Raw genomic sequence first — 21,477 nt, 5'->3', positions numbered from 1 at the left:
CTTTCCTTTGGTGTGTCTGATTATAGGTTAATATTGATAAAAACACAAAAAAGATTTTGTTACTTTGATATTGACTGAAAGGGTCAAGTAAATTCGAGCTGATTGAAATACTGTTCCCTATTATCTTGAGCTACTGCAATTCTTGCTTCAGCTACTTACTGTATTTGAACTCTGATTCTAATATGAAAAAGTTGAACAGTGAATAGTTTTTTTTATCTTTGATTGTATTTCTGCTTTTAATCTTCTACTATTGTAGATTGTATAGTTTCATAAATTTTGTCTTCTGAACAGGAAGTTAAATTGTTATTGGTCTTTGTTAAAGTCTTAACACTGTCACCTTCATAGATCCAAATTAGAATTCCTATTTTAGTAAAGTAGGGAAGCTCAAAGTAGCTGCACAATTATATATATAAATCTAAATTATCTTCTATGATATTTTTTGGATTGCTGGATTGCTTGGTGAGTTGAGTTTAATTTACATAAATATCCAGTTATTAACCACATAATATGAAAGATATTTTTTATTATTCTTGGCATGTTTTCTTGGCAATATGTTTATAATTTGTGGATTTTAATTAATTGGATTTACATTGATTCATATGGAAATCATTGCCTCGGTTTTCGTTGGTTTTGGATTTTGTCGATTGTTTTCAGACGAATTATCGACGAAAATCGAGGTATCACTGTACTGCTTATATCTTGCATTTTCTGTATTGGAATTGTTAATAAAAATTGCCAAGAAAATGATTTTGGATCTGACATTGAAGTATTTAAAATTTGTGAGTAATGTAGTTTTATAGCTTGTATTGTGGATTACAGATGAAATTTAAGTATTGAGTCATTATCAGATTGCTGTAGCTTAAATATTATATCTGAGAGGAGAAATAATCTATTTTTATTAAAAGTATATATATAACTTTCAGAAAATAAGAATGGTTTTTGTGTGTTGTAATGATTTAATGGATAACATTAGTAGTATGGCTTTTTATATTTAATATAGGAAAACTTCTTCTAGGTTTTTAAGGAATATTTCTCAGTTCTCTGGAATTGCAAATCCAATAAAAATTGTAGAAATCTTGGTAGTCTGGAGTTCCAGTCTTCTGGGAAAGAACCCTGACTTTAAGTACAAATTGCTTCTAATTTACCGTATTTTACGGACTATAAGACGCTACAGACTATAAGACGCACTTTAATTTTTAAGCATTTTTTTTTTTTTTTTTAATACATATAAAATACATATAAGATACTACGGACTATAAGACGCATCTGAATTTTGGAGGCAATTTTTCGAAGAAAAAAATGCATCTTATAGTCCGTAAAATACGGTATATATCTTCATGCTCTAAACAAATATCAAAACTGGATTCTCTACCACTCCATTGGGGACACTGTCAAGTGGGTGACAGACATCTGTGAGACAAAACAAGAGATAAACAATAGACAAAATACAAATTTTTTTGTTTTCTTTATAAAAAATCACTGATCTCCTACTTGGTAAATTTAATTATTATTATTTTTTTAAATGAGATAAAAGAACATTTTTTTAATTAACAAAGTTTTTATTTTAAATTGGTTAATTCTTATTATAATTGTATGCAATACCATGTAAATATTCTATTATATTTTCCCTATTGCAATTTGAAACTTTCCTTGAGATTTTCTGGTCAGCTTTATAATGTCTATGTTTACACTGATATATTTTTTGAACTTTTCTTAGTCCATTTATAAATGTCCATAGATTTGGATGAATTGTGCTGTTGTCAAAGCGCAATTGCAGTTTTCGATGACAGGCATCCACAAAATTATTTGTCCTATCACATTCACTTATATAATCTCCCCCCACGTGGCTACCAGTTGTAAAGAGAGGAGAGAAAGATTAGGTCAAAATGCATTCGTTGACAGATAAACAATTTACAATTAACAAATGTTAGAAAGGTGACAATTTTGACAAGTGCTGGACTAGTGAGATTTTATTTTATTTAATAAGTCGTCCATTTCAAATCTGAAGAACTGTTAATATAGTGTTTAAGCATCACTAAAAAAATTAATATGTTGCAAGAAGTCGATAAAGGCTCAAAAAAGAAAGACATTGAAGCAAAATTTGGCATTCCTACGAGTTGTTTATCAACTATAATAACAAATCGTGAATCAATCTTGAAATTAGCCGATGATATGAGATGCACAGAAAAATGTACTAGAACTTGCGTTTACGACAATGTAGATGAAGTTTTAATGCTCTTAATAAGTGTGAAGTATATAATGAAGAAAGGATATTTTTTAATTGTTCTGTTCAACAAAAAATTACAATTGTTTTACAAAAATGTAGTTAACTAGGTTGTAAGTATTTTAACACACACATGTAAACTTACTTAAAATTAAAACTACATTTATATCATATTATTACTGTATATTACATTTATATTAATTTAAATTGCAAAAAATAACAAAAAAAATACATTAAATTAATACTTTATTTACCAAAAAGTGTAATTTATGTAAAATGAAATTTTCCTTTAGTGAATTTGTTATATAGAACTTTGACTGTAAATAAAAAATATTCACCAAATCGTATGATGTTAAGTGTGCAAAAATTTTGAAGTTTTTGTTGCTTAGTTGCCATGTCTCACTCCATTGGAAATCAAGAAAAGAAAAAAAAAACTTGGATTTGACAACTTAAATCTTTGTTTTGCATTGAAGTAAAAACTTCAATGAAATACAGTTAAAATACTATATTGTCTGAAGAAAAGAAAATTCAAAATCTTGCTTATTTTTGATAGTGTGCTGTCTAATTGCACAATTATCTGATTTTCACCCAAATGTGAAAGTTATCTTTCTTTCAACAATTATAATTTTTTTGATTCTGTTGATTGATCAAAGTATTATAGCTAGCTACCTTTAAACTTTGTTTTATAAGTTTTTCACAGTTGGTTGACAATATTGATGGATGAGTCTTTTAATTAAAATGACAACAAATATAAATTCTGGCCAACTTTGTCATAATTTTATTGAAAGGAAAACCAAAATTTCAAATTTGTATAAATTGTTTTTTCTGCCTGAGTCCTCTAGATGTTGGTGTATTTGATTTACTGTAGCATGAGTAAACCTATCAAATAAGGTTGAAAATCTTTGCAGAAAACCAAATTTGCTAGAATTTATGGTTTTTGTTGTTTTGATTTTAAATGTAATCTAGCTTTTGTGTTTTATTTAATATTTTTTAATATCATTTGTATGTATTTAACTTAAATTTGTACACAGTTTTTTCAACAAAAAAGTAAGCATTGTGTATTAAATTACAATAGTACAGCATTTTAAATATGCATAATATTTTGCTAGTTTTAAAAAATGTTTGTTTATATATAGAAGTAGAATGTTGGACTTGTTTTATTTTATATTGAAGCTTATTAGTTTGGAAGAATTTACTGAAACTGTAGTTAGTTAAAGTTAATTTAGTAAAGAACTTTTTATTTATTTATTTATTTATTTTTTACTTAATGATGATTTTTGTTATAAATTTATTTTATTATGATTTTATGAACAAAAATTTTTAAACATGAATGAATGAAATGAATTTCTATATTATTTTTAATGTTGATTTACATAATTGAAAGTTTACAGTATATTGAAAGTAACTTTTTTTACAGGGTAACAAATTAGAATATTTATCATTAGTATCTCTGAGCACTATTCCACCTCAAGTCAAACATGGGGCAGGACCAACAATAGAAGCTTCTCATGATCAGGCTGCTTTGATGGCTCTCCGTGCCCTGGCTGAATTAGGATTAGAGTCTTTGACAGATGGAAATAAGAAAGAAATTGGACCTCCAGGCATGGGGGCTGGAGATGGGTATGTTTAAGAAACTTAGATTCTAATTTTCTTAGGCTTTTGAAATAAAGTACAGGGTGTCCCAAAAGTCTCCATACAGTGACACAAATCAAGCCACCAGTGGTTGAATAAATAAAACCATTGAACACCGGTAGTTGGTCATTGGTTCGTGCCTGAATAATGGGCTGGCCACCATGCAGTGTTCAGGGTTTCCTTCATGTGTCTAATACTTAAATAGAATCCAGTTTCCACATAGGAAGTTCTACTAGACGTTGCCCCATCGGCAGATCACCCATGTGTTCCGTTGCCTTACTCCATCAGTCCATTGACATAAATCTTAATGCTGACATTTTAATGTTTTGTGAATAAAGTTACATTTTACCTTTGTATGTATGGAAACTTAAACATACCTGTATATCAGAAAAAATTAAAATTAACAAAATTAATTTATTACTTGATTTGATCTAAAGATTATCTTGTCATTTTTCTTCTAGCTTTTAATCATTCATTTAGAATATTTAGTATTATAATATTTCTGACAATTTTTCTTTGTTTCCATTCTTTTCATATTTCTTTTTAAAAAAAACTTATTGAAAATAAAAGCTATTATGAAAGTTTTGATAAACTGAAGTTTTTTGGATAAACAAAAATAATTATAATAACTAAAGATGGTATCAATCACTTTATTGTTTTAAATGCAAGTTATTTCACATATTTTATCATTTGCATTATCTTTTTCCACATAACTTATTTATAAATACATAAAGACAACAAGCCCAAATTATATTAATAATATAGCCTATTATTTGAGTACTGTATCCAACAGAAAGTTTCAGTCACTTGTCATCTTAATTTCAATGTATATTCAACCTATTAGATTATCTATGATAGTATTTCATAAATTTGTTAATATGATTTAAAAGTAAATTAGATAAAAGTCTGTTTACATAACTAATTTCTTATTGTAATTATGGTCCTATATTTATATAAAATTTCTTTGAAAGAACTAACATTTATTTTATTATTCATATTTTCATACTTTTGTTTAAAAATGTCAAGTAATCACAACTTTTTGTGGTATCATTTCCTGAATGCTGTTCATCTGTCATCTGTCAATTTCTTGAAAACTTTACATAAATAATGTAAAGTTTTCTGGCCAACTTTGTTGTACATTATTTATGTACAGTTTTCAGGAAATATTCAATTTCTTATATCTGTCTTTCTAGATTAAAAAATCTTTCCTTAAATAATAAAATATGAAAAAAATTACAGTAGTACCTTACCATATACAACTAATATGTTCTGAGACTTCCTGCATAAGAGGAAATCCATATAAAATAGCAAAATCCCATTAAGTATTTCATGACACACATTTTTTAAAATATAAATAAGGCAAATAAACACTATATTAACAATAAATAGCATGATACTGTGTAAATCATAAAAAACTTCAAAAAGTTTTTGGATTCAGATGACTTCTTATTTCACAAATCTAAAATTTTAATTTTTTCCTCTAAAAGTGGACAGTTTATAGCTTTTTTTTTTTTTGCTCATCAGAGCTACCAGCATCATTATCTTTGTGTTTTAGCCATATTTACAAAGTAATTAGCATAAACCAAATAAGAAAACTGCTGAAATCACACAAATATGACATGTTACAAGTGAGAATTCCAGACCAAAGACTGATGCAAGTCCTAGTGTCTAGTGCAAAACAAAAATCAAAAACAATTCTTTTCCAGAATAAGAACAAACAAGATACTGCAAGATTTTATGCACTTAAATTTTTTATTGCCAGTTAGCCTAAACCTGAAATCATATCTGACAAGTCCATATATGTTGGAGATCCTATTGTATATCCTCTCTGTGTTGTAAATAAGTTCTATTTCAATGTATTATAATTAGGAATGCAGTAATTGCAGTTTTATTGATACTGTCATCAGTCTATTGATTAGGTCTGATTAAGTGACTGCATAATGACTGATATCATTGTCATATGTCATTATATTTTAATGGAAATATTTAGTTTAGTTCTTAAAACTAGTTCAAAAAAAAAGAAAATGTAGCATTAACTAATAAATCTCTCAAAATAATATTACTAATAATTTTTTTTAAATTTTGGAACAATTATTGAAATTTTTAACTTTTTTTCTGTCACTGTCACATTCCATACATTCATGTGCAGTGAACATTTTTTTGGCTTTGACCTCCAAAAACGTTTATTGTGAAAAATGCTCTAAAAATATTTTAACATCTTTGATGCATTTACTGTTGTTAAATATTTGTCACTATTTCTCCAACAGATGGCATTATGTTACAAAAACTATTTTGCCATTTTTGGCAGAAAAATTAATTTCTTTTCAGAATCTGACAGCATCTGTGTAAATTTTTTTTAATGGTTTTTTTTCAAAAAACAATAATCTAAATTATTTTATTTATAAATATTATTAATAACCATTAAATAAATAATTAAAATAATAAAGTAAATAACCAAAATTATTAATAAAATAATATAAATTATGAATAAATAAAATTACTCTATTTTTAGAAAAAAAACACATTCAAGTTCTAATTTTTTGCAAATTACTTTATAAATATTAATTTAACCATCAAATATTAATGAAAAAAAATGACACTTTTGGGATGCAATTTGAAAAAAAATTGTAGACCTATAAATTCCCACTGTTGTCTGTCTATCCATCTCTCCTTAATCTTGAGAACACAGTTAGATAGACGAAGGATGAGACCAGATATGGAAACCTTAGGAGGAGGTTCCTGTTAACTATACAGGATGGGCCAACGAAAACGAAACAGCAGAATTTTTTGATAGTTGGATTTGTATTTAAGCAAATCTCTTGGACAAATCAATTTTATTCTCGAGGGGGACATCTCGGAAATCATGCAAGGAAAAAAATTGATCATAAAATTAAGGCTGATAATGTGTTATCTGTTAACTCTGCCATTTCGTTTTTGTTGACCCACCCTGTATAAGAACTTTTGATGCAAACCAGAAGTCACATTATTTCAATTAAAAAATTTTCTCCTGAAAGGAGTTAAATGATTGGCACGACTCTATTGTTAATGATGTACAGGGGCAAGCCACTACTAATATGAGGTAGAGAGCACATATTTTAAATGAAATAAATTAAAAATATGATTAAAAATTGCAGCCCTTGCATTGTGATAATGTCACAATAAATAATTGCTCATTTGGATGATAACCCTGAAAAAAAATTTGACTGAGAAGGGGTTAATACTCAAATATTAATATTTTATCACTTTCCTATAATTTTTAATTTAGCAGTTCTGTGAGGCATTGATTTTATTACTACTTGTACTTTTTCTAATGAATTTCTATCCCATTTGTCTGCTATAAGGATTCAAAGTCTGTTCAATGGTTCAGGCCCTACACTGACTTACTTTTCTGTAAATACTGTACTACCAAATATTCTTGATTGGATTTATGTAAAGGCTTTTAACAGGCCATGGCAGAACATAAATGCTATATCTTTAAAACCAAGTCTGTATTACCTTGGTAATATGGGTTTGCATTGTCTTGTAAGGCAGGGGTGGCAAACCTGTGGCACGTAAGAGAAATCATCTGGCACATAATGTATCATATGATTTCTGTCTTTTTCAATCATCCTTTCTGTTTATCACCTGATCATATTTTTTTCAATCAGATTTTTTACATTTATTCGAATTAAAGCATATTCATTTAATTTCTTTAAATATCATTATTTGAAGTCTAAGACATTGGCATGCATTAACATCTTTAAAGCTAAGTATGCTTACAATATGGCACGTGGACTCAAAAAGGTTCACCGTCCCTGTTGTTAGGTATAGGGCTTTTTGGGGGGAAAACTGCCTTAATTGACTGTAAATAGGTTTAAAGAATGTTAATGTTGTCTTCAGTTGTGATGGTGCTATTATAAAAACATTTTTCTGATGTTATTCGTTGACATGCAGCCCCAGGCACCAACAGAAGTGGCTTTTTGCACCGCTTGTGCAAAACAGGTTAGTTGTTGGCTTCATTTCTCATTTTCATCACAACATTATGTATATTATTTTCTTACACAACTCTGAAACATGATCAGCCAATTGCAGAGACAGAGATTACGTTAAATGACGTTTAACAACAGAACGGCCTATGGACGTTGGCTGGCCGAACCGAGGTTTAAAATGCGTTGCAAAGACGATGAGCGTCTATTTCTAAATGCCCTTTACACGAACTTCGGCAAAACACTGGCTCTTACTTTCTTGAACATTACTCCTCTGTTATAGGAGTCGTTCGGCCAATCTGGTTATTCATTTGTGACGTCAGAAAAGATCGCCAGCTATATTCCGAAAGCTTCCAGAAATAAAATCTTAAGGCTGTCAACAAGCATTGTTCGGCAGTTAATGACGATTGTTTTCCATTTCGACATTTAATTTCGTTGCCAATGCAGTTTAAAATACGAACAAATTCATATTAGAAAACTTATACCGAATTCGAAATTCATCTTCGGAATAATTTTTAACGAATTATTTTGACATCCTATCACTGTCACCCTTCGTAACTGTAGAAATAAATAATTTTAAATATTTTATTATTACTATTATATATATTTTTTTTATTTCTATAAAAAGATTTCGGTAATTATTAAAATTGTCTCGTTTGTTTAACAGAACGTTCTGTAACTACAGTGACCCTGAAATTCATTAGCGTTTTATAACCAATACGATACTCGAACTGTAATTAATTGCATCTAATTCAAATTAATTGTAGTTTTAAGTCGTCTCCCATTTGAATATCAAAATTTGAACATTTAAAACAAATTTAAAGTATTTAATTTTGTTATTTTTGCTCTAAGCAATTAATTAATGAATAATTTTGTCGATTCGTTCCGTTTACAACATTTATCAAAGGAACGATATCCATTTTTTATCTAAACTTTGCCACCAACAAAACTACAAAAAGCCCTCTAAACCCACTGTCGACCGAGTCTAGAAAGTAGGTCAAATAACTTGCTTCTAATCGCTGTCTACATTGTGGCAAGCTCGAAACACTGTCTCTGCAATGAAATTTTTCTGAACCACAGTCTACCCGATCTGTAAACTGTCGTCAGCCTCTAAACGTTGTCTCTGCAATCGGCTGGACATGTCTGATCATAAAATTTGCTCCCTCTTCCTCACAGACATCTTTCTGATGCTTTTTTCCTAAGTAAGATGGCCTTTGTTTATTGCAGTAAGAAATGATTTTTTTTAGCATGATAGAAACCATAGCCTATTCTTTTGATGTATCTCTGCATCATAGATGTACAATGTAAGTACTGTTTCTCTAGCTCTGTTGTAGCCCAATTTATCAAATCTGACACATTTACATTCCAGTTTTTTTATGAATGTACGTACTGACAATCTTCTAGTTTGTAGGATTCTGAATTTGTTTCCTACCTTATGTTGTTTTCTCACAGATGTTGCACAATTGACTGAACTATAGATTTTGGACATTTCAGTTCTTTGGGTGTTCTTGGGCAATTTAACAAATTAAGAACATTTCTGTTATGTTTATCAGCTTGCAAACAACTCTGCAAAAGATTCTCAGCAGCCTTTTATAAATATATGTTTCCCAGTTTGATTTTGCACATTGTTTGCATGCCAGTATTGACTATTATGCATGCTGTAGATTGCATAATTTCAATTTATTTGAGTTTTCTTAGAAATTTTTTTGTTTTCTTGTAACAGCTATGTTTTTATGCTTTTTTATGATGGTAGGAGTTTACAGTTAGAATTCCTAAGGACCCCCTAACCATAAAATCCTAGTAACCTCTATTCTACCCAATATGAACCTACAGCAATTTAGGACCAAAGCTTTTGATTTAGTACTTCAGTTATTAATTATACTAAATTATTACTTTTAATTAAAACTTATACGAATTTAATTTAATTTAATTTTTACTGATGTTCATGTTTTAATTAGGGTTTTATGAAGCTTTCAGAATCAGATCAATTTGATTTTGAATTTAGATTAATGATTCTGTTTACTGTATTTTCATTTGGACCAATAGGGACAATGTCAGTGTTTAAAGGACATACAATATAAAAGTTATATGATGGTGTGGATTATATGCTGATTTGAAATTGCAATTACAAAGTTATCAAACAACTTTTGTCCAAATTCACTAAGAACATCTTTAGAAAATGTGAAAAATCTTGTACACCAGACATTTTTCTGCTATTGCAATTTTTCTCGAAGTCACCAAAGATAACTATACTCATATGTTGCCTTTAATCTTTTCCATTCATTCAGCTGCAATTTGAAAAAATTGTATACCTGTAAATTCCCACTGTCATCTGTCTGTCCATCTGTCTTTCCTTAATCTCAAGAACAGAGTTACATAGATGAAAGCTGAGTCCATATATGAAAAGCTTAGGGGCTGCAGATCCTGGTTAACTATATATGAACTTCTAATGTAAACCAGAAATCACACTATTTCAATTAAAAAATTTTCCCCTGAAAAGAGTTAGTTAGATGATCATCGTGACTCCATTGGTAATGGAAAAGTATGATGTACAGCACTAATTTGAGATGGAGAGCATATATTTTAAATTAAATAAATTAAAAATATGATTAAAAATTGCAGCCCAGCATTGTGACTATGTTACAATAAATATTTGTTTGTTTTCTTTCAAGTTCAATTCATGCTTTCAGTGATGATATTAAACAGTCTTATTTGAATTTGTATCTTGAAAATATAAATCTTCAGGAATTATCTTTTATCTACATGATGAAGTCGTTTCAGAGAACTTTGCCACTTAAAACATGTGACACACAATTGATTAGCTATAAAGTCATAGATTTAGCTTGACTATGCAATGTTTTGTTTTTTTACATACAACAATATTACTTTACTACATTATTTTTTTCTAATGAAATCAAAGTTAAAGATTATGTTATTACAACTTTGGTTTAATAAAATTTAAATTATTATTCAGTAACTTTCAAGTTAGAACCAAAACAGTAAAATAAATTTTTGGTGTAATGTTTTCCAAATGCAAAAATTTATATATTTAAATGTTTATGTAAATGTCTAAGTCAAAAGACATTTACATATTTTATTGTCACAGATAAGATAATTTGCATAAAATTCTGAGCTGATGCAATAAAAATAAATCTCATATTTTATTATCAGACTTCTAAAGTTTGTAAAGTACTATTTTTTTTTAGTAGCTTAGGAAACCGACTATAATTACGGTCGGTAAAACTTCCGTTAACCTAACGGGTACTTTACGCGGATTCGAGATTAGTTTGCCAGGCCTGGGCTTTTAAGCGTGCACCGAAAAATTAGTAATAATAACGACAAATATCAAGTCAGATCAAAAGTTCAAATATATTTAATTAGCAACTAGAACGTACTACGTACAAATGTCAATAAGCCAAACAAAATTTATTAACAAAAATCAACAAGTCAACCCGACAATAAACTCAGCTACTTAGTTTAACTTAATAGTAATTCCCCTTGAAATTCGACAAATCAAATACTTAGAAACTATGAACAAAATCTCTTACTAATTAAACGTCTATCCGTCACCTCACTATACGAAGAAAACTATTTCCTCAATCCTTTCGATATCGTCAAATCGTCAATCGAACTCCTCTTTAACACCTTGGATCGTCCAATTATCAATCTGGACTTCTATCAGAAAATACTTCGCTTTTGAATTAACCTCGCTCTCACAGTCGCCTCGATTTGGAATTCACCTCGGTTTGGAAATCACCTCGCTTTCTTCGGTTAACGTACGGGTTTTATACTGTGAGGTGACGTCACACTTGAGCTGGGTTACTCCTCTTATTTACATACTTAGTTGCTAACATTAACTTTCTGTTCTGGCAGCTTTAAGTTTCCGACAAAGCTTATAAACCGTTTACAAAATATTTATCATAATTTTCTGGGATGTTTAAGATGGTTTATCAAGTATTTCTCTACTAGTGATTGTGGGGACTCCCCCTTCCATTTTTTTTTCTGCGGACTGTTACTTCCGCCGGGCAGCGCAAATGCGCAAGATGTTTCCTATGGCGCTTATTTCTCCGTGAGTTGTTTTATCTTCATTTTTCATTACTAACAAGAGAGTGGTGGGGAACCTTTGTCCTAAATAAACATAAACCCCAAACAAAAGATGATAAAACGGAAATAATAATAAAATAAAAATAACGTTCGGACTCAGTTCCTTACAAGTTAACATGATATTTCTGGAGAAGTAAAATTGAAAATTACAAACTTTATGAAATGAATCTAATGTATTAATAAATGGACAAGTAGCATGTAGATTAAATAATTTTGTTAAATTACTTTAAGATAATATATTTGTTCTTTTATGATTTTTTACTGTGATTTTTTTAAACTGATCAACAGCTATTTCTGATCATATCAGTTAAAAGTTTGTTTTTCTTTACTTTTTGAATTCCATCTCGGTTCTTAATTTTTATATTTTCCAGTTTTTTTTAATGTTATTGTGACTCAAAAAAATGTTTACATGTTTGGATGATCTAAAGAAACACTACATCTAAAAAGATAGAAACTTTTAATGTTTAATGTTGATGCATGCTTCTTGTCTGTAATTAAATATAATATAAATAATTTAATTTTTAAATAAACAACACAATCACTACTATTATACTGGCTTTATGTATAAATAAACCCATGAACACACCAATAACCAGCAAAAAATGAGAAAATTTTAATGAATATAAATGTTTTCATTTGTATTAGGATCTTCAGTCATGTCTTCAGGTCAAATACAAAATAGAGTACTTGAGAGAAGAAGAATAAGTCAACAAAAAATGGCGTTAAAGGGCTTTCTTTTTTTTAATTTTAATTCCTTTGCTAGTACTTTCGATATTAATATAAATAATATCGTCATTGGGCAACGGAAATGGAAGACTTTTTCTGAACAAAACTTTTGAAGTACAAAATTTGAAAACATTTTTAATTAAAAAAGCCCTTTAATGACATTTTTTGTTGACTTATTCTTTTTCTCTCAAGTAAGTATGTTGGCATGAGTTCCATACTATGTTTTTACAAAATAGAGTAGATACTCTATTCTATATTCTGTTCTGTTTTTTAAATATCTACTCTATTCTCATTTTTTTCTGGTTATTGGTGTCTTTATGGGTTTATTTATAAACAAACAATGTTTAATCAATAAATTCGTATATAGAACTGGAAAAGCTTCTGTCTAGATCTAGAAAAATCATTATTATTGGCTATCTTATCATACGAATAATTATTTTAATGAGCAATAATTATTATTTGGTGTGGTCTCTTTTGCCTTCAAAACCATAAATGCATTCTAGCATGCTATCTATCAATTGTAAACACACACTATTTTGAACTTCATCCCAAATGTACTTTACACAATGCCAAAAATCATGAACACTCATTGGTGATTTTCTAACTCAACCAATGAGCATTCATGATTTTTGGCATTCCACCAACAAGCATTCATTTTAATACATTGATTCCATACATTTTCAGTGGGATTGAGGTCTAGACTTTGTGATGACCACTGCAGTACCTCAATTCTTGATTGATTCAACCACTTTCATGCATGTTCAGCACCAATCATTTACAGTTCAGGTTTTGTACTTTTCTGCAGTTTATCCTCAGTTTCTGGTGTCTTGCAATCAATAAAGGCTTCTTAACTTTTACACATTCTTGTAATTCAATGATGTTTTATTACATTTCTGATAGTCTGAGCAGGAATGTTGATGCTTTGATATCTTGTTAGCCCAATTTTTCACATAAAATAGAAATTTCTATTTTCCCTGATAGTTCTTACAATGTTCCTCTTTTTAGTAGCATTCAAGGCTTTTGGTTATCATTTTCCATGGCTGGTGAGTTTTTCTTTATTTTGGTGATACTACCAATGCTAACATCCATTCTTGAAGCAATTTTCTGCACTGATAGTCCTTGATTCAAGTGTCATGATATCTTACTCTTGTTATGAACTCAAAGGTTTCTGTAGCACCAGGTTGTAACTAATTACTACGTTCCATATGGAGGAGATGATGAAATGTCTTAGGGTACAATACTAGACTACAAAAAAGAGTTAATAACTTAGCCTTTTATCCTTTTGAGTTACATAAGGTATGGTGCAGTAGTATCGAATGTACACAGAATCAGACATACGTGTAGACATCGTGAGATCCAAACCAAGAAGAAGGTTTCAAATCAGTGTTTCTGGGTCTGTTGAGTTTTTGGAATTCCTCTGGTGGCAATTTGGGTTTATGGCCGGTGACATCGCCACAGTCTCGTTTTAATTTCTAAGAGTCAAAACATAATGTGAGTCAATAGAAAAAAAGGTGGCATTTGTATCATGTAATATCAGTTGCAGGAACAGTTGGTCTCAAAATCTTCTACAAAGTGGCAGCAAAATAATTGTTCAAATGTAGTCCACAAGAGCAAAATGATTTTCCAGACTGTTATCAGTGTAAATTCCAAAAACAAGAATGTTCAATGGAAGCTCTTTCTTTATACGCTGCATCTACTAAATACTAATTTCCATGATATTTGATCATTAGAGCATTTTGTATGCAAATATCTGCAAAACATTTCATGATGTAAACATTTTTTTGAGTCACTGTATTTTTATTGATAGTTCTAATTATAATTAATGACTAAATTAAAATTAATATAATTTATTTATTACAGAATTTATCTAACAGGAGTACAAGGCACTGCACCCAAGCTGGCTAATTCTCCCACATCTGACCTCGGCAGTAACCCCAATTCTGGGGCCACTGTCCCGATTACTGCCAAGGGCACTCATTGAAAGTGGAGGATGCTATCCTGGCTCAGGAGTGGATCGGCCATGGAGGGGAATACCGGCCGCCACTGCTGAGCTTGGTTAAAAAAAATTTTACATCATGTTGGTATGATCACATATGAAGACAACAAAGCCATGATGGGCTACACCTTATGAACACCCAATCTATTGAGTGAAGTGCATATCAAGCACCTGCCATAGGGAAAACATCTCTCATTATATAATAGAACAAGGTTTTAAAGACTAATCATCCAACTTAGACAATGTTGAACATTGTCTTAATATTTTGAAAATCTTGTTCTAAAATTACTTTTAGATGTTTTACACGATGAAATATGATTTATTCCATATTGACATGCATTGTATTTTTCATTAAGTTATTGAGCTGCAGACTCATTTAAATTTTATTGTTCTTATAAATATTTCTTTAATTTGTTAAATGTGTTTGGGAATTAATTTTTTCATAAATCAATCAAGTTTAAATCAAGAAGCATATTAATCTTAAAATGATGCAATGTTTTTAGAATAAATAGTTTTATAAATTTGATTACATTTGCAACAATTATATAGTTTTAATTTTATATATATATATTTTTGTGATACAATATGGTTCACAAAACTGATTTGTAATGCTAATTTTGTTACTGACCATATGAAATGTGTAGTTTAACTCCTTGTGGCTTGTTTGTGCTGCAGGCAATTTAAAGTAAAAGATGACATGCCATTTACCATCATGATAAGACAAGTGTTCAAAAGGTGAGCTGTATGGGAATTTTCAATAGCATTATTGCATTTCTCTGCAGTATTTTTGACTTCTTTTATTGTGATGTCTTAGACGTGTGTGTGCATGTGCGTGCATGTGTGTGATTTTGGTGTGGTTTATCCCCCATATTACAGCTTAATAGTTAACTGGCTTAAAATAAACTCCTAGCATTTTATAAAGCAGATCATCAGATTGGCAAATGTTCACCTGGAAAGTTGTGATGAAAAATGGTATTGTTATCAAAAAGCTGTAACCTCTGTGAATTTTTATGTAAAACTACAGCTATTTATTGCTCAATGCCATTCTGATTCACCACTGTCATTAATCCCAGGTCTGTAGTTAATGTAGACAATAACAAATCCTTTCTATGTATAGTTTGATACTATTAATTCTTAAAATAGACATCAAAATGAGCTGTCGTCTTGTCTACAATGATATTTCCTTGAAAAAGTATAGTGTCGGTGATGAAAAGAAACATGACACTGATGGCCTTATTGCCCTAATTGCTATAATGATAGCTTGTTGTCTTCATGTCTAATCATTCACTGTTGTTAGTAGCAACTCAATAAAATGCATAACAGTAAAAAAGATAAAATGTTGTCTTATTGATTTCTTCATACATGTATATAACAATAGAATTTTTCAGAACATTATTTAATATAAAATAATAAAGACATTATACAGAATGTCTTTAAAACAGTATGCGAAAATCAGATAGTCTGCACACTAAACAGATTTTAAAACTAACTACATTGATTAAAAGAAAGTTATGCACCAAGGAGAATGTTATGGAATCAGGTAAAACTTTGTTTGTATGAATGTAATAATGAAGGTAATCAGTGATTACAACATTATAACAAAGTGAAAATTGCCTATGGAACACTGGTAGCTACTAAAGGAACCATTAGTATTCTGTAGGACCTCCTCTTGCCTCGTTATGTGGCAATATGGTCGAGCATGGAGACACTGTATGCAGTCTTGTGACAGATTTGCCCATAAATGTTGCAACTATCACTCCAGATCCCTTACACTTGTAGATGACCAAAGCTGGTGTCTCAACTAGTTCCATAAATTCTCAGTAGGTAACAAATCTGGAGACCATGAAGGTGACAACATTACGGCCACATTCCTGAGAAACCCTAGCCCAGGCATAGCCAACAGTTTTTGCCCTCAGGCGGAATTGGAAAAAAAAACTTTTTTCACAGACTGAACAAAATATTAAAATTAAAAAAATGTTAAATACAAAAACAATTCATTTAAGTAAATAAATGTTTAAATATATTAGTATTACATTTCTAGCAAAGCACACAAATTGCTAAGTTAAATTGAATATCACCTGTATATCTTGATCATACATTATTTTATGATAAATATTAATATTTTAAATTTATCATTTTTTTTTCTGGCACTATCACACAAACAAGTACAAAAGTTGTAAATCTCTACAATGGATTTTTTTTTAAATAAGAAAAAGTATTGCAAATCCATTCAACCAATTATTGGAAGTTAAGTAGCTAATATTGAAAGATTAATCGCAGGCCGTATGTTGGCCATGCCTGCCCTAGCCTGTATGTGGCCAAGCATTACCATGCTGGAAAATGGCTGTTTTATGAAAAGGGCAACACATGAGGACACAAGACTTCCTGAATATACTGTTGTGATGTTAATGTCCCTTGCACCATTACTAGGAGTGATTAACTGTCATACAAGATGGCTTCCTAGACTAGCATGGCAACAGTAGGAGCAGTTTGCTGCACAACAATAAAAATAAGATTGATGCATTTACCAGTAATCATCCACACAGTAACATGATGGTTGTTTATTACCAAACAGCAGTAGTGTGCAGTGACATTTGATGATAGTAAAGCTGTGTTTCCATAAAAAATTTTAAACAAATACTGGAAATGACAAAAATAAACAGTTTATTTATTTTAATTCTAAAATAGATAATTGACATAAAGCAAAGATATAAAAACTTGTTTTTATTATTTTTTATAAACTAATTCTATTCAGCAATTTTTTTCTGCAAAGTTGTTAATTACTTTATCATAAAAATCAACTGTCATTGATTCCATCAAAGTATTTAAAAGCTCTTTTTCTATCTAAACAACACTAGTGGCAACAATCTTTCCTCTGACTGAGCATTTCCTGTAAATGTATCAATTTGCTTCATGGTTGAAAAACTGCACTCATAGATGGTACCATAAAAATTAATTATATTAAATCATATAAGTCTTTTAGTACATCTTCATTCAGATCATCATTAATTATTATATTTTTTATGTCTAAGAGTGACTTGCCAATATAGTCTGGACATGAATATAAATATTGCAATTCACTATGTAATTTAAAGAATTAAAACTAGCTACAGAAAATTGTTTTTCATAATATTTAAAATGATTAACATCTAAGTGATAAAAATTGTAAAAATTTTGTCTGAAAATCTATCAATATACAGGTAACCCTCGTATAACATGGCACTTTTATAGCACGGATTCACTCTGACATGGTTCAAGAATTGAGTAAAACCCTCATACAACATGAAATGTAATAAATTTTTACACACTTAAATACTAACAGTTCACAAAAATAATAATTTTCGTGAACTATTAGTACTTAAGTATGTAAATTTTCTTTTCCCGCCTTCTGTCGATACACGTGGTCCTTCTCGAAACTTGTTTCAATGTTGCCAGATCTCGATGCTTCTGCTTTTGATGTTGCCAGATGTTTTTCCCTTATTCCATACTTGCTTTATTCTTCATAAGTGCTTAGCACCATATAAGAAAATTTATAAAAACCTTTAACTAAAAGCAAGCAATCTAAAATTACATACCTTTTGCAAAAGGTAAAGCATGGATCTGAAGATAATGCAGAAAAATGCTCAGAGGATAAGGATAACTAGCCAAAAAGAAAATGCCCTCGGTTAATAGTGCTTAGTGATGTTGAAGAAAACATTTTTTAATTTATATTAATATATATCACTTAAGAAAATTTTAATAAAGATATTTATCTTAATTATGAAAATATAATAGCATGTTTTTTAAATTTTGGAACCTAACCCCCCTTTTCTTACTAGTTCTTTGTTTCATATAACACGGATTCGCATAACACGGTAATTTTTTGGATCGTAACTCCCATGTTATACGGGGGTTACCTGTAATTATAATTAAATATAGCTTTGTAAAGAAACATACATAAAAATAACATTGAATATTCTTTACTTTTTAAATCTTAAAACAATACACTTAGTCAAATAGCTCTCTATGAGTGGCCAATGGATAGAATCATTGGAAATGTTATACAATATTTTGGTGTGTAGCATCTACGAGCTAAACTGTGCTCTGTAAAGTACTGTACATGTGCGAATACCTGTACTGTAATCTGGCTGCTTTACATGATTCAGATATTTTCGCTGTGGAAGCTATTCCATATTCGACAATACAGCGCTTCCATTGGGAATATGCATATTCGAATTTACAATAGCAATCTTATCATTGTTTTTCGCATGTATAGAAATTTGTAATAAAATACATAATCAGGTTATAATAAAAATTAATTTTAAGTAATTCAAAGTATGTTACACATTGTGAAATTATTTTCATATTTTATTTATTAGAAATTACAAATGTGTATGTATTAGAAATTACAAGGGAAGCGGCACTTCCATGGATGGCACACCACTGCCAAACAGAAACGGAATTTGTTGCTAAAGATGATAAGCTGCCAGTCTATAGCAGTCCATGCTTCTCTATCATGACACCACTGCAAACAAAGTTGATGGTATTGGGCTGCTAGTGACAGGATGTGTAGCAGTCACCAAAAGTGCAAATTTGCCTCTTCTGGTTGCCTACTAATGGTACAAGAAGAGAAAAAATTTTGTAGTAAGGCTATCATCTATTTCTGAATGGTAGACCAGATGCTGTTGCAGTTGTTTGTGTATGTACTATATATGTATGGTCAGGGATCACATACATAGTCAGAACAGCCCAAATGGCAGGCAATTTGACAAAGTGGGCATTCTGCCTTCCTCATCCCAATAATGCAGTTTTTCTCAAACTGTCAGCTATGTATAGGGCAGTGGTTCTTAACCTTGCTGGAGGTACCGAACCCCATCAGTTTCTTATGAGCATTCACCGAACCCCTTTTAATTGGAAAAATAAAATATAATTTTTCAAATTCAAAACATACGTATATATTTTATTGGTCCACAAAATAAACAAAACCATTATAGAACAAAACATTACGAACAAAGAACAAAACATTAAGAACAAAGAATAAAACATTAAGAACAAAGAACAAAATTTAAAATCAGTGTGACTGCTGCTGTTGCCTTTTAGACACCAGTTCGGAAATGCGAGGCTTTACCTTGGAAAGTGCCACTCGCATGTCATTTTCGCAACTAAGTCTGTTCCTTTTCTTCATTTTAATGTCCAGCATCCTTGAAAAGGATTGCTCGCAAAGATATGTTGTCACAAACGGTATCAAAATCTCCAGAGCTTTCTTCGCAATAGCAGAGTACGTTACTATTTGGTGGCACCAAAACGATGAGAGCGTTGTTGTTTTGAAGAGTTGCTGTTGAACCTGGCTCTGCTGAATTTCAATGATTTCATCCAGGTATGTATCATTGACATCTGTTTTCTCAACATCAAACGTAAACGGCTGCCTCACCCATGCTGGATATAACTCTCTTGAAGGGAAGTACCCTTCAAGAGACTTTGCAAGCTCGTCTAAGTGCATGGAAATTGCGTGCTTCAGTTCCCCCGATACAGAAATATCTCTGATTCCAGGCACATCATAATTCTTATTTACACATTCGTCGAGCAGGGTAAAGTTTGCAAAGTTACCGTTTTCTATTCGTCGTTTCCACAACGGTAGCTTTTTTTGAAACGCCTTCAGGGCTTCTTCCGCTTCGAGGATGTTGACACCACCGCCCTGCATCTGTTGATTCAGATGAGTGAGAGCTGCGAAGATATCAGCCATGTACGCAAGCATGAGAATAAATTCAGAATTTTTGAAGCAATCTGCATGACCATGTTGGTGCTCTTGCAAAAACAGGGCTAATTCCTCACGTAGAGCAAAAACACGATTCAGAACCTGTCCCCGGGATAACCACCGAACGTTTGAATGGTACAGAAGTACCTCGAATTCAGACCCCATTTCTTTACACAACTCCTTGAAGATGCGGTGCCTCAGAGCACTATTTCGCACATAGTTCACGCATTCCACTACAATTTTTAAGACTTCTGCTAGTTTTGGAGGCATGGTTTTTGTTGCCAACGCATGCCTGTGTAGAATACAATGTGTAACAACGATGTGTGGTGCATCGGCTTTCACTAGCGCACCAAAACCAGACTTTCTTCCCAGCATGGCTGGAGCTCCGTCCGAACAAACTGCAGAAACCATTTCCCACGAAAGATTATTTTCTTTGAAGAAGTCATCCACAAGTTTCTTTACGTCGGCTGTCTTAGTTGTTGTTGTAAGAGGCTTACATAATAAAAAATCTTCCTTTATAACGTCGTCTTTCACATAGCACACAAATACTGCAAGCTGACTTAGACTGGAAACGTCTGTAGTTTCGTCGAGTTGAAGGCTGAATTTTGCCAGGCTTGAAATCAGATCTGCAACTATTTGGGCCAAGATATCTTTGCTCATGTTGTCTATTCTGTCACTGATGGTGTCATTTGAAAGAGGAATTTGGGATAACTTAACTTCAGCCGCTTTTCCCAGCATGATATTCGCCATCTTCAACACGACTGGTTTTATGAGTTTTTCACCAATATTGTGTGGTTTGCCCTGCTTTGCGATAAGGTAAGCAACTTCGTATGATGCTGTAAGGATCGGTTTATCGATGGGTACAAAGCCGACGACAGGCAGACTACCCTTTTCATCAAATCTGGCCCTCTTCACCTTGAATTCAACGAGTGTTGTATTTTTGTAATTTCCATGCAGATTAAAGAAGTGTTCTCTTAGTTTTGCTGGTGCTAGACTATAATTGCTCAACTTGGCATTGCAAATCATGCAACAAGGACGCTGACTCCCATCACGTTCCGTTATACATGTGAATCCATATTGTACATATTCGTCCGAC

General features: G+C 31.1%; 1 protein-coding gene across 3 annotated transcripts in view; it reads left to right on the top strand.

Annotated features, from left to right (window-relative positions):
• The window catches only part of LOC136988191 (double-stranded RNA-binding protein Staufen homolog 2-like), a 110,643-nt gene extending 94,659 nt beyond the window's left edge, over window positions 1-15,984 (top strand). For all 3 annotated transcript variants that reach the window (XM_067286025.1, XM_067286023.1, XM_067286024.1), the window contains 2 exons: window positions 3,642-3,844; window positions 14,512-15,984. In XM_067286025.1, coding sequence (XP_067142126.1) covers window positions 3,642-3,844; window positions 14,512-14,632 — 324 coding nt within the window. In that variant the 3' untranslated portion in view covers window positions 14,633-15,984. The remainder of the gene's footprint in view (window positions 1-3,641; window positions 3,845-14,511) is intronic.
• The last annotated feature ends 5,493 nt before the right edge of the window (window positions 15,985-21,477 follow it).

The sequence above is a fragment of the Centruroides vittatus genome, unplaced genomic scaffold (assembly GCF_030686945.1).
Source record: "Centruroides vittatus isolate TY-2023 unplaced genomic scaffold, ASM3068694v2 scaffold_324, whole genome shotgun sequence".
Lineage (NCBI taxonomy): Eukaryota > Metazoa > Arthropoda > Arachnida > Scorpiones > Buthidae > Centruroides > Centruroides vittatus.
This window is presented reverse-complemented; position numbering and strand designations above follow the sequence as displayed.